This window comes from Emys orbicularis, chromosome 3, assembly GCF_028017835.1.
Source record: "Emys orbicularis isolate rEmyOrb1 chromosome 3, rEmyOrb1.hap1, whole genome shotgun sequence".
Lineage (NCBI taxonomy): Eukaryota > Metazoa > Chordata > Testudines > Emydidae > Emys > Emys orbicularis.
This window is the reverse complement of record NC_088685.1, coordinates 94,291,607-94,306,353: the sequence shown is the minus strand read 5'-3', so window position 1 is coordinate 94,306,353 and position 14,747 is coordinate 94,291,607. Positions and strand designations below refer to the sequence as shown.

General features: G+C 44.4%; 1 protein-coding gene across 2 annotated transcripts in view; it reads left to right on the top strand.

Moving 5' to 3' along the window:
• MAN1A1 (mannosidase alpha class 1A member 1) overlaps positions 1-14,747 on the top strand; it is a 223,129-nt gene that overhangs the window by 90,669 nt on the left and 117,713 nt on the right. For both annotated transcript variants that reach the window (XM_065400578.1, XM_065400579.1), the window contains exon 3: positions 929-1,044. In XM_065400578.1, coding sequence (XP_065256650.1) covers positions 929-1,044 — 116 coding nt within the window. The remainder of the gene's footprint in view (positions 1-928; positions 1,045-14,747) is intronic.

The following is a 14,747-nucleotide window of genomic DNA, read 5'->3' as shown; positions in this document are numbered from 1 at the left end:
TTCCCTAACTCTTGATGTTGTGAAACTTAGTACATCGTTAATAGTGTTTCAAGATCCTCAGTGGCTGTTTAGTGTTATGCACTGAGTGTGCAAGACAAAGACTGACTGACAACCCCAAAAAAACCCTCTGAAATAAATTTTCACAAGTATAACATTAACTGGTATTACAGTGGTGATAGATGTTAGTTATGTACTTTTGTCGGTCTTGTACATGGAAAAATATTGTTAAAGCTTGTTACTACTTGAAAGGACATTATCAATTACATTGGGCCCAAATTTTAGTGTGTACAATACAAGTAGCCTTGGCAGAATGTGATTTAAAAAAAAAGTCAATCGATAATAGATGTATGTTTAAGCATGTTTTTTTAATTTTTGTCAAATTGAAAATTTCACAGCTGTGAGAACCTATGGGGGGGAGGGTCAGACAATAATTAAATGACATTAGACACTGAGGTTCAAAAAGTTAATTTTATAACCATTAAAACAAAAAATTGTCAACATCACATGTAAAAATATACAAAGTAAATATCCTTAAATCAAACTAAGCTCTCAAGCAGCATTTTTCTTATTTTGCCAATCTGTTAAATTTCTGCAATCCATGGAAATGTTTTTCATCATCTTCTGTGTTTACAGTGAAATAGACATTTGCTGACATGACATTTACGGATGAAAATCTAATCCTTCCAAGCCAAAGTATTAAACACAATCTCCCTGCCCATCCCCAATCCAGTAGAAAAGTCAATGAAACATAAACATTTCCCAAAAGTATTTGAAACACAACATTCGTGTTTTGCTCAGGCATGAGAATCAAAATGAACTGACTAGAAACTAGTTGTCCACTTGTTTGTATGTTAGTAATTTCTTCAAATAAATCTGGTTAAAAATAAATTATTAGAGAGTATATAATTATATTTCCATGTGTTTTCAGGTAACATTCAAGGAGCAACAATAGTAGATGCCTTGGATACACTGTATATCATGGAAATGAAAGATGAATTCAAGGAAGCCAAGGAATGGGTAGAAAAGAACTTAGATTTCAATGTGGTAAGTATTGGGGATTATTTTTTTTAATTAATTGTTAGTGCATAATGATGATCTGAGAACAGGCCCCGTTGTGTTAGGCACAGTACAAACAGACTAATAAATAATCCCTGCCCCATAAAGCGTATAATCTAAATAGGCAAGACGACATAGGAGACAAAGATGTAACCTATAGTCAGAATGAACAGAATGATCACAAATGGCATGTTAATGCCACAGTTTTGGGAGGTGGGGTATTTTTTGAGTGGGCATGTGTGAGGAAGGAACTAGCTAAATGGAAGGGAAAGGGGACACTGACCTGTCACTGCTTCTGTGCAGTCAGCTTCTCTTCCTAGAACTAATATACTGGTCAAAGCTACTTCATAGATGTGAAAAAATCAAGTATATTCAAAAACTACTTTTTAGTTGATTGACAATACAGTTTTAGGCCAAAATGGTATCCAAAGTTGATTCCTAAATCAAAGTAATCTAATTTTTTTTCCAAAAGGGCTGAATGCTTCAAGTTCACATTAAAAGTTAGTAGGAGTTGCTACTGGGAACCTTTGGCAATCCTAGAATATCAGGGTTGGAAGGGACCTCAGGAGGTCATCTAGTCCAACCCCCTGCTCAAAGCAGGACCGATTCCCAACTAAATCATTCCAGCCAGGGCTCTGTCAAGCCGGGCCTTAAAAACCTCCAAGGAAGGAGATTCCACCACCTCCCTAGGTAACGCATTCCAGTGCTTCACCACCCTCCTAGTGAAATAGTGTTTCCTAATATCCAACCTAGACCTCCCCCACTGCAACTTGAGACCATTGCTCCATGTTCTGTCATCTACCACCACTGAGAACAGCCGAGCTCCATCCTCTTTGGAACTCCCCTTCAGGTAGTTGAAAGCAGCTATCAAATCCCCCCTCATTCTTCTCTTCTGGAGACTAAACAATCCCAGTTCCCTCAGCCTCTCCTCATAAGTCATGTGCTCCAGACCCCTAATCATTTTTGTTGCCCTCCGCTGGACTCTTTCCAATTTTTCCACATCCTTCTTATAGTGTGGGGCCCAAAACTGGACACAGTACTCCAGATGAGGCCTCACCAATGTCGAATAAAGGAGAACGATCACGTTCCTCGATCTGCTGACAATGCCCCTACTTACACAGCCCAAAATGCCGTTAGCCTTCTTGGCAACAAGAGCACACTGTTGACTCATATCCAGCTTCTCGTCCACTGTGACCCCTAGGTCCTTTTCTGCAGAACTGCTACCTAGCCATTCGATCCCTAGTCTGTAGCAGTGCATGGGATTCTTCCGTCCTAAGTGCAGGACTCTGCACTTGTCCTTGTTGAACCTCATCAGGCTTTTTTTTGGGCCCAATCCTCTAATTTGTCTAGGTCCCTCTGTATCCGATCCCTACTCTCCAGTGTATCTACCACATCTTCCAGTTTAGTGTCATGTGCAAACTTGCTGAGAGTGCAGTCCACACCATCCTCCAGATCATTAATAAAGATATTAAACAAAACCGGCCCCACGACCGACCCTTGGGGCACTCCGCTTGAAACCGGCTGCCAACTAGACATGGAGCCATTGATCACTACCCGTTGAGCCCGACGATCTAGCCAGCTTTCTATCCACCTTACAGTCCATTCATCCAGCCCATACTTCTTTAACTTGGCGGCAAGACTGTGGGAGACCGTATCAAAAGCTTTGCTAAAGTCAAGGAATAACACATCCACTGCTTTCCCCTCATCCACAGAGCCAGTTATCTCCTCATAGAAGGCAATTAGGTTAGTCAGGCACGACTTCCCCTTGATGAATCCATGCTGACTGTTTCTGATCACTTTCCTCTCCTCTAAGTGTTTCATAATTGATTCCTTGAGGACCTGCTCCATGATTTTTCCAGGGACTGAGGTGAGGCTGACTGGCCTGTAGTTCCCCGGATCCTCCTCCTTCCCTTTTTTAAAGATGGGCACTACATTAGCCTTTTTCCAGTCATCCGGGACCTCCCACGATCGCCATGAGTTTTCAAAAATAATGGCCAATGGCTCTGCAATCTCATCCGCCAACTCCTTTAGCACCCTCGGATGCAGCGCATCCGGCCCCATGGACTTGTGCACGTCCAGTTTTTCTAAATAGTCCCGAACAACTTCTTTCTCCACAGAGGGCTGGTCACCTTCTCCCCATACTGTGCTGCCCAGTGCAGCAGTCTGGGAGCTGACCTTGTTCGTGAAGACAGAGGCAAAAAAAATCATTGAGTACATTAGCTTTTTCCACATCCTCGGTCACTAGGTTGCCTCCCTCATTCAGTAAGGGATCCACACTTTCCTTGACTTTCTTCTTGTTGCTAACATACCTGAAGAAACCCTTCTTGTTACTCTTAACATCTCTTGCTAGCTGCAACTCCAGTTGTGATTTGACCTTCCTGATTTCACTCCTGCATGCCTGAGCAATATTTTTATACTCCTCCCTGGTCATTTGTCCAAGCTTCCACTTCTTGTAAGCTTCTTTTTTGTGTTTAAGATCAGCAAGGATTTCACTGTTTAGCCAAGCTGGTCGCCTGCCATATTTACTATTCTTTCTACACATCGGGATGGTTTGTTCCTGCAGCCGCAATAAGGATTCTTTAAAATACAGCTAGCTCTCCTGGACCCCTTTGCCCTTCATGTTATTCTCCCAGGGGATCCTGCCCATCTGTTCCCTGAGGGAGTCAGTCTGCTTTTCTGAAGTCCAGGGTCCGTATTCTGCTGCTCTCCTTTCTTCCTTGTGTCAGGATCCTGAACTCGACCATCTCATGGTCACTGCCTCCCAGGTTCCCATCCACTTTTGCTTCCCCTACTAATTCTTCCCTGTTTGTGAGCAGCAGGTCAAGAAAAGCTCTGCCCCTAGTTGGTTCCTCCAGCACTTGCACCAGGAAATTGTCCCCTACACTTTCCAAAAACTTCCTGGATTGTCTGTGCACTGCTGTATTGCTCTCCCAGCAGATATCGGGGTGATTAAAGTCCCCCATGAGAACCAGGGCCTGCGATCTAGCAACTTCTGCTAGTTGCCGGAAGAAAGCCTTGTCCACCTCATCCCCCTGGTCTGGTGATCTATAGCAGACTCCGACCACGACATCACCCTTGTTGCTCACACTTCTCAACTTTATCCAGAGACTCTCAGGTTTTTCTGCAGTTTCATACCGGAGCTCTGAACAGTCATAAACCTCTCTTACATACAGTGCAACTCCCCCCACCTTTTCTGCCCGGCCTGTCCTTCCTGAACAGTTTATATCCATCCATGACAGTACTCCAGTCATGTGAGTTATCCCACCAAGTCTCTGTTATTCCAATCGCATCATAGTTCCCTGACTGTGCCAGGACTTCCAGTTCTCCCTGCTTGTTTCCCAGGCTTCTTGCATTTGTGTATAGGCACTTTAGATAACTCACTGATCGTCCCTCTTTCTCAGTATGAGACAGGAGTCCTCCCCTCTTGCGCTCTCCTGCTCGTGCTTCCTCCCAGGGTATCCCATTTCCCCACTTACCTCAGGTCTTTGGTCTCCTTCCCCCGGTGAACCTAGTTTAAAGCCCTGCTCACTAGGTTAGCCAGCCTGCTTGCGAAGATGCTGTTCCCTCTCTTCGTTAGGTGGAGCCCGTCTCTGCCTAGCACTCCGACCATGGGATGGTGTTCCAAGAAGGAGAAGAATCCAAAGCCCTCTCTCCGACACCACCTGCGTAGCCATTTGTTGACTTCCACGATTCGGCGGTCTCTACCTAGGCCTTTTCCTTGCACAGGGAGGATGGACGAGAACATCACTTGCGCCTCAAACTCCTTTATCCTTCTTCCCAGAGCCACGTAGTCTGCAGTGATCCGCTCAAGGTCATTCTTGGCAGTATCATTGGTGCCCACGTGGAGAAGCAGGAAGGGGTAGCGATCCGAGAGCTTGATGAGTCTCGGCAGTCTCTCCGTCACATCGTGTATCCTAGCTCCTGGCAAGCAGCAGACCTCTCGGTTTTCCCGGTCGGGGCGGCAGATAGATGACAGTCCCCCTGAGGAGGGAGTCCCCGACCACCACCACCACCCTCCTCCTCCTCTTGGGAGTGGTGGTTGTGGAACCCCCATCCCTAGGACAGTGCATCTTTTGCCTTCCAATCGGTGGAGTCTCCTTCTGCTCCCTTCCCTCAGATGTGTCATCTAGTCCACTGTCCGCATTAGTACCTGTAGAGAGAACATGGAAACGATTGCTCACCTGTATCTGTTTAGTTGTTGCAGAGAGAGAAGATTAATCAAGTAGCTATTTAAAAAAGTATACTTGAAGTCTTCATTTGAAGTCCTGGGCTAACGTTCTACAAATTTAGTTTTTGAACTCTGCCATTTCACTTTCCACAGCTATCAAATTTGTTTTCTTTACATACATAACCTAGTAAACAAGGGTAAAATGAAGAAACATATAGCACTTAAAAATGGCTTTATGAGGCAAAACTCTTAATCTCTCTTTGTCTAGGTATCTATATGGCCCCCATCATCAGAGTATGGCAACATAGTTTAGCTCAGGGGTAGGCAACCTATGGCACGTGTGCCGAAGGTGGTACATGAGCTGATTTTCAGTGGCATTCGCGCTGCCCGGGTCCTGGCCACCGGTCTGGGGGGCTCTGCATTTTAATTTAATTTTAAATAAAGCTTCTTAAACATTTTAAAAACCTTATTTACTTTACGTACAATAGTTTAGTTATATATTATAGACTTCTAGAAAGAGACCTTCTAAAAACGTTAAAATGTGTTACTGGAACGCGAAACCTTAAATCAGAGTGAATAAATGAAAACTCGGCACCTCACTTCTGAAACGTTGCCGACCCCTGGTTTAGCTAAATTAAATGATGCTTTCTATAAGCTTGTAAAACTAAGGATGTTCATCTGTTTTATTTGGCTAGTTTTAGGTTGTTCTGTTTCACTGGATAGTCTTACTGATACCAAATTTATTAACGCAGCCACTTTGAGATTAATCCATCCAAATAAATGATATTGCAAAGCAAATGTGTATGAAGAATTGTATGAAATTGTTTGATTAGTAGAGCTACAAATGTTAAGCTGAAAGACTAAAACCGAATATAGTTTGTTTTTATTGCTCAGAATACACTCTCAAGCTTCTGAGAAGGCCAACTGTTGAATTCTCTACAGATTTGGCTCCTATGGTGAATACTGACTTTCTTGGTATACTCAATGGTTTGAGTCCTGCCTATAGTTATGGCACTTCCCATTAGCCTTTTTTTAGCTAGACCATCTTCTAGTTTTCCCAGTAATATAGCAATCTTCAGTAAAATTACTTCCTTGAAAAACAGGGTTGTTTTTATTCTGAGATAATTAAATGGAGAATGGCGTCTGTGCTGACGTTTAGTTAAACTAGCAGATGAAAATGTCTTGTTAATGTTAGATTTTGTTTAGTAGTTTGCCAAAATAGGCTCAAGTTGGTATACTTTAAATGTCTCACTTAAAAGTGGTTTTCTTTCGTTTAGTTTTGAGGATGAATAGAAATACTTTATTTCGAAAGGTCAGGGGAGATCCTAAGGATACATTTATCATGGGGTGTAATAAATTGTTCTCCCATCAAAGTCTATTGGAAGGAAAACAAGCATGAAAATAAAATATTATGAGTGGCATGGAAGTTCTAAATGTGTGCATTGGGGCTTGAACAGTTATGAGTAAAAAGGGATTTATACTGACTTCTTATTAGTTGTATAATATCCAGTTTGTCAGTTGTGCCACAGGTGTGTAATATTTTTGATTGGTAATATAGCAAACCCTGTAATTTAATTTTAGTAGATGAAGTATGAGCAGGGTTTTATTTACTTAATTATTGGTATTTGGTTTAAAATGCGGCAAGCTATTGAAAAATTGTAAGCAACAGTCTGTCACCATCAGTTTTATTTTTATAGTAGCCTTAGCCATGTAGGGCGTTTTTAGTGAGTGAACTGGAATTAAAGAAAAAAGTTTTTGTCATAGTTTTTCTAATGAGGGGTAAATCCTTCCCTACTTCCTCAGATCTGTCATGAGCGATTACTCATTCTGACTGAAGAAGGGTGGACGAGGCTCAGCTCTCCTCAGTCATCACAAAGGGCTAGTAAGGGAAACAATATTGTATGGTTTCCCTCAGAGGGCATAAACATATTGTCACTGCAGTTATTGGCTCCTACCAATCTGGTACAGGGTTAATCACAGGTTGTCATCCACGAAAACACTAACGACTAGTTCTTCTTAGAGTGCTTGTTCATGTCAATTCCAATCATGTGTGTGCATGTGCACGCAGCCAGAAGATTTTTCCCCTAGCACCATCCATCGGGTTGGCCTGGGCACCCCCTGGAGTTGCACACCTTGTGTTTAAGGTTCCTCAGGGAGAGTCACCAGAAGGAGTGGTGCCAGATCTGCTGCGAGTTTCGCCCTAGGACTTTGAAAAACAAAGACTATCATCTTAAAGTCTTTCTTATGGAGGCTGCGCTTCAGCCCCAGTCAGAACCCGGATCGGAAGCACTTCAGGCCGCAACCCTCTCCGCGATTCTACCAACCACAGAACCGGCAGGACGATTCCTGGAGGAGGAACAGTCACGGCAGGAAAAGACAGCACCCGTCCTCAGGCCAGAGCTCTGGACAATCCAAGTCATCTTCGGGCCAGAAACAGCCCTTTTGAAGGTGCACATGAGGATGGCGCACCAGTGCATGGACTGGATCCAACCCATCTTACTTTCTCGTCCTGACTATCCCCTTTCTACCCTGTGTGGGCTCGTATCACATCGAACCGATGGGTGCTTCACACAGTAGAAAGGGGATACTCTCCCCAATTCTCGGCCCTCCCGCCCTTCCATCCTCCTTCCCCATCCCTCTTCAGGGACCCTTCTCCTGAGCAACTCTTCATACAGGAGGTGCAGTTGCTCCTATAGCTGGGAGCAGTGGAAGAGGTTCCTCGGGAGCCGAAGGGCAAGGGCTTCTATTCCTGGTATTTCCTAATACTAAAAGCCAAAGGTGAGCTCAGGCCCATCCTAGACCTGCGAGAGCTCAACAGGTTCATGAAGAAGTTCCTCATGGTCTCTTTGGCCTCCATTATCCCTTCCCTGGATCCAGGGGACTGGTATGCTGCCCTCAACTTGAAGGATGCATACTTTCATATAGCAGTCACACCATCCCACAGAAGGCACCTCAGGTTTGTGGTGAGCAACAACCACTACCAATTCACAGTCCTCTGTCAATGGCTCCTCGAGTATTTACCAAGTGCATGGTAGTCGTGGCCACATTCCTACACAGGCGGCAGGTACAAGTCAACTTCATAAGAATGACGTTCAATGAACCGGGCCTTCTCCTGAACGTGGGGAAATCCATATTGTCCCCAGTTCAGCAGATAGAATTTATAGGGATGGTACTGGACTCTACACGGGCCAGGGCATACCTCCCGGAAGCGAGGTTCCAGGCCTGGGCAATATCATTTGAAGTCTTAGGCAGTTCCCCACCACCACAGCAAGGAATTGCTTGAAACTCCTGGGACACATGGCCACTTGCACCTATGTGGTGCAACACGCCAGGCTCAGACTCCAGCCGCTTTAATCGTGGTTAGCCTCAATGTATCGGCCGGGTTGGGACAGTTTGGGCAGGGTCGTAACTCTGCCTCGCCTGGTCCTTGACTTCTTCCTGTGGTAGCTTGATCTGCAGATAGTGTGTGCAGGGGTCCCCTTCACCAGCCTTCAGCCATCCCTCTTGCTAGTGATAAACATATTAGCCTTGAGCTGGGGAGCACCTCTGGGAGACCTCAAGACACATGGTCTCTGGGCTCAGGTGGAACTCGCTCTCCACTTCAATGTCAGAGAGCTCAGAGCATGCCAGACTTTCTGAGCCTACTTGGCAGTGAGATGTGTATCAGTTATGACTGACAACAGCAATGTTTTATATCAACAAACAGGGGGGTGCACACTCCTCTCTCCTGTGTCAGGAAGCCCTCAGGGTGTGGGACTTTTGTGTGGAGCATTCGATATACCTGCAAGCATCGTACCTCCCTGGAGTACAGGACGAATTGGTGGACCGTCTTAGCAGGTCATTCCATGGCCACGAGTGGTCCCTATGCTCGGATGTGTCAAACTCCATCTTACAATGGTGGGGCTTTCCCCAAATAGACCTGTTTGCCACGCGACTCAACTGGAAGTGCCAGCAGTTTTTGCTCCTTCCTGGATCATAGCCTGGGCGTTCCTCCTCCCATGGGGAAGCCATCTCCTATACGCATTTCTGCCCATCCCTCTTATTCACAAGGTGCTCCTCAAGATACGGAGGGAAGAAGCTTCGGTGGTATTGATAGCTCCAGTCTGGCCCCGCCAGCACTGGTACACATTTCTCCTGGAAATGTCCGTGGAAGCCCCAATCACCTTGCCGGACCCAGTTAGACAAGTCTTCCTTGGCAGTAGAAACCTTCCATCATGGTTACCTACCTGGCCAAATGGAAGAGATTTTCAATCTGATCGGCTCAACACTGTCTGTGTCTGACGCTCGCCTCCATACTACTTATACTGGACTACCTTCTCCATCTTAAGCAGCAGGAGCTGTCCATGTCATCAATAAAGGTTCACTTGGCTGCCATCTCTGCCTTCCATCCAGATACAGAGGGTTGGTTGGTCTTTGCCAACCCTATGGTCAGCTGTTTTCTGAAAGGTTTCAACAGGCTATACCCACATGTCCGACAACCAATCCTGGCCTGGGACCTTAATCCAGTCCTTTCCAAACTGATGAGGCCTCCCTTCAAACCGCTGGCGACTTGCTTCCTGCTCTACCTCTCGTACAAGGTGGCCTTTCTGGTAGCAATAACCTCAGCCAGGAGGGTGTCTGAGCTCAAGACCCTAACATCAGAGCCTCCTTACACAGTGTTCTATAAGGACAAGGTTCAGATCAGGCCACGCCCAGCTTTCCTCGTGAAGGTTGTCTCCCAATTTCACATCAACCAAGACATCTTCCTCCCTGTATTCTATGCTAAGCTGCACACAAGCAGCAGAGAGCAGAAGCTTCACTCATTGGACATCCACAGAGCGCTAGCCTTTTACATTGAAAAACAAAACTGTTCCAGAAATCCATTCAACTGTTTATGGCCGTGGCACACAGGATGAAAGGTCTTCCAGTCTCCTCAACGAATTCCGTTGCGGATCATGTCCTGAATCCATGAGTGCTAAACCTGGCAGAGGTGCCTGCCCCTCTGCTCACAGTGCACTCCAGCAGGGCGCAGGCTTTTTCAGCAGCGTTCCTGGCGCAGGTTCCCATCTAGGAAATATGCAAAGCAGTGATGTGGTCCTCTATACATGCCTTTACATCGCATTATGCTATCACCCAGCTGGCCAGAGATGACGTGGCTTTTGGTAGAGCAGTGTTCCAGTCAGTGGATATCTGAACTCCGACCCCGCTTCCGGAATTCAGGCTTGGAGTCACCTGATTTGGAATTGACATGAACAAGCACTTGAAGAAGAAAAAATAGTTACTCACCTTCTTGTAACTGTGCTTCGAGATGTGGCGTTCATGTCCATTCCGATACCCACCCACCTACCCCTCTGTTGGAGTAGCCGGCAAGAAGGAACTGAGGGGGGGACAGGTCAGCATGGCTCTATATTGAGCGCCATGAAGGCGTGACTCCAGGGGGTGCCCAGACTGACCCGACAGATGCTGCTGGGGAGAAATCTTGCGGCTGCTGTGCATGCGTGCACACCTGATTGGAATGGACATGAATAACACATCTCGAACACCAGTTATGAAACGGTGAGTAACCGTTTTACTTCTAGGCTAGTTATCCACAAATGCATTAAATTAAATTAAGCTTGAAGATCAACTGGTCTTCATAAAAGCCAGAAAGTAGATGGGTAGATGGAGATGGTAATTGTTAATATTGCATAAAAGGCAGAAGTGTTAAATAAATATTTCTGTTATGTATCTGGAAAGAAGCAGGATTAGGTGCCTGTATTGCATAAGGATGAAGAAATACTTTCCCATACATTAGTAACTGTGGAAGATGTTAAGCAACTATTAGGGAAGGGATATAATTAATGCCTGTCAACATGGTTTTGTGGAAAATAGATCTTGTCAAACAATCCTTACTTCATTCGTTGAGACTTGAAGTTTGGTTGAATAAGGTAACTGCAAAGATGTAATATACTTTGCCTTTTGTAAGGCATATGACTTGGTACCACATGACATTCTGATTTTTAAAAAAAAACCCTATCACTATGATATGAATAAATCACATGTTAAGTGGATTAAGAACTGGTGAACTGATAGTACTCAAAGTAGTTGTCATGGGGAGTCATCAGTGAGTAGGGATGTTTTCTACTGGAGTTCTGTAGTGATCTGTACTAGGCCCCACACTATTCAAAATTTTATCAATCGTCAGGAGTGTTGTATGTAAGACACGGAAGGTAACTTTCACTTCGCTTGGCAGTGGTAAGGTTTTAGCAGGAGTACTGTAGCCACTTTTGGTCACCATATTTTAGGAAGAATGTGAACAGATTGGAGAAAGTCCAGAGGAAAGCATCAAAAATGATAAAAGTTTTAGAAAACCTGACCTATGAGGGAAGGTAGGACAAGAAGTAATGGGCTTAATCTGCAGCAAGGGAGATTTATGTTATATTAGCAAAAACATTCTAACTGTAAGGATTGTTAAGCACTGGAATAGGCTTCCAAAAGAGGTTATGGAATCCCCATCATTGGAGGTTTTTAAGTACAGGTTAGACACAGACCTGTCAGGGATGGTCTAGGTGTACTTGATCCTACCTCAGCTCAGGGAGGCTAATGGCCTCTCAAAGTCCCTTCCACCCCTACCTTTCTGTGATTCTATGATTAGCCATTGGAACAAACTAACACAGGAAGTGGTAGATTCTCCATCTCTTGATGTCAGTTCAAGATTAGATGCCTGTCTGGAAGAGAGGCCTTCCCAAACACAAGTTATTGGGCTCAATTCAGGGGTTAATGGGTGAAATTGAATGGCCTTAAATATATGAGAGGTCAGATTAGACTTTCTAAGGGTCTCTTCTGGCCTTCAACTCTATGAATCGGTTAAAAGGGAGATTGACAGGAGGTAGGGAGGCTCTTGCATGAAATTCCAGGCCAATATGAAAGGCCTGCCTGGGGATACAAGCAGAAACTTTCTGAGGCTGAGGTCTTAGGCCAGGCCAGGCAGCAGGACTTAATTTACTATTCTGATTGATATTGAAATCTGTGTGTATTTTGAATAATACTTGCATCCCTGAGGAATAGGACTGAGAAACTGACACTGATGGGAGCTTCATTGATGTACTGGCTGAGAAGTTGACCACCTAGCTTACACAAGTGTTGAAACTAAGGCAGAGTGAAATGCAGAGATAGGATGACCCTGCTACTGAACTGTTAGAATGATCAGTAACCCAAATTAGCAAATTAACACTATTTTAAATGTTGTTGATATATTATTGATAATATTCAATATTATTATTTATGCTGAAAGTGTGCAAGACTCTTTTTGAAAGGTTTTGGGTCCCTGCTCTCAACAACTGGCTCCTATGACTCCACAGTCCTTTGCCCAGAGAATGTGTTAGAGGGATGAGGTCTAGAACATGCAGAATGTTTGATTATATACTAGCAGGTATATGGTTCCTTGGCTGCTCCAACTTGCACAGGACCCTTGGCAAAGCATTGGTGAGCCATAACTGTAATAACTGATTGCTGGTTCTCAGCTTCTCCCTCTTTCCCATTTCCTAGGCTGCCCGTGGTTGCTGTGTAAGGCACAGATGTCATCCTTGGCTAGGCATTCTGACAGGTTGAGGAAGAGTCATTGGAGCTCCTTTTCTCCCTGGGGACATCACAGCCAGAACTACTACTCCTTCCTTTCGCCCCTATGATGCAGCTGAAAGCCAGTGGGGAATAGATGAAGCTGAACAGCAATGATAGCTGCTCTGAGCCCTTCCGGCTTTGAGCAGAGCTGCTCTTGGGGCTATAGGGAAGCAGTGCTCATTTAGGGAAATAGTGCCCCCTAATATCTCTCTTTTTAGTGACAGGCTGATTTACTTAACAGAGGGGACCTTGAGGGCCATGGTTTATAGTCTCAGAAGCCTCAAGTGGCCTAGGCTTGGGCTACATGTTGGGTGCCACTGATCTAAATAGATGACAAGCAGATGAAGAATGGATGAGCCAATCTAATCAAACAAAATCTTGGTGGTGATAAAAATGCCTTCTAGGTCTATGTATTGTTTTAATTACTACTTGAAAGAAGTATTTCCTCCCAGTCATTCTTTAATGAAGACCATCAATATCAGAAAAGACAGTGGGAGCCACGGGGACTGGGTCAGCAAAGAAGCTGCAGCATGTTGCATGGAAGAGGTGCAGAGAGAGGAGGTGACAAAGAGGGGGAGTTAGGCACGTTGCTTTGGCAGACCGAAGTTAGGAAGTAGGTTGTGCAGATCTTTGAAGGAAAGGCCAAAGGACTCAAAGTTGATGCAAGGCTAACATGTAAGATAAAATGCTGTATTCTATAATTGAGACTCATACTTTCTTGCCTAAGATATATCTGCTCACCTTAATAGACCACAGGGTTAGCTCCCTTCCAAAATAGCAGGAATACATCCATGTTACTCTGTTGGTGTAAAACTCAATCACTATAGAAATACATGAGAATTACTACTGTACTTCCTAAATCTCTGCTACACAATTCACAAAAGAACCTCTGCTCACTCTACAGTGATTGTCTTCAGATCTGCTCCCTATGTTGGTATTAGATCAGCGGTTCTCAAACTATGGATCGGGACCCCAAAGTGGTTGGGACCCTGTTTTAATGGGGACGCCAGGGCTGATTTAGACTTGCTTCAGCCCTAGGAGGTGGACCCCAGGTTACAGGCTTCAGCTTTGGCTCCCTCACCTGGGGCAGTGGGGCTCAGACTTCAGTCTCCCTTTCTGGGGTCATGTAATAATTTTTGTTGTCAGAAGGGGGTTGCACTGCAATGCAGTTTGAGAACCCCTGTACTAGAAGGATCTGATCCGTAAATTCAGGTTGCCTATCACTTTCCATTGTAAAGGATTCTTGCAACTTTTTTAAAGAGTTTGTGCTTTCACTCTTCTGCATGGTTTTTATTTTAGTTGAAAAAGACCTTTACTGAAATTGTACTTAACTTTAAAATGTATTCATCCTACTATTACTTGGCACTTGATGTACACACACAAAATACTGAAGATATTGCATCTTATTTTTTGAATAAGAGAAGACAGTAAAATTGCTTTTGTTAGGATTTTGCTGTAAAGGTTCCTCATTCAAAATATCTTTCCTTTACCTTGCAGCAGATATTTTTGCCTGATACCATATTTTTCAACATGGTGTCTCTTTTTGCCCTTCTGGTCAGACAGATTGTGAGATAAGCAGAGGTCTTCACCATGTGTACTTGCTTATTTTGCTTTCATATCCTCTTTACTTTGCACAGTTGGCTGCACTATAAAATATCTGGCAACAGCAGTGCAATATGTAATGATAGTAATAGACTAGCATGTAAAGACCCTAAAAGCTTGTAGGTTTTGTTTATGCTAAAGTTAACAGAAGCTTGCACCTCACAATCAAATGTGGGAGGTTTCCATCAGCCTTTCTTCAGAGCACGATCATTGCAGTGTGAACTTGCCAAGGACCTGCCAGATGCCTTCCTGTAGCACAGCAAATGGATTGCAAGCAGCTAGTGTAACAGTATATTCAGAAATATACCTTTTTGTATCTGCTCCTTATGCTCAGTTGTAGCTG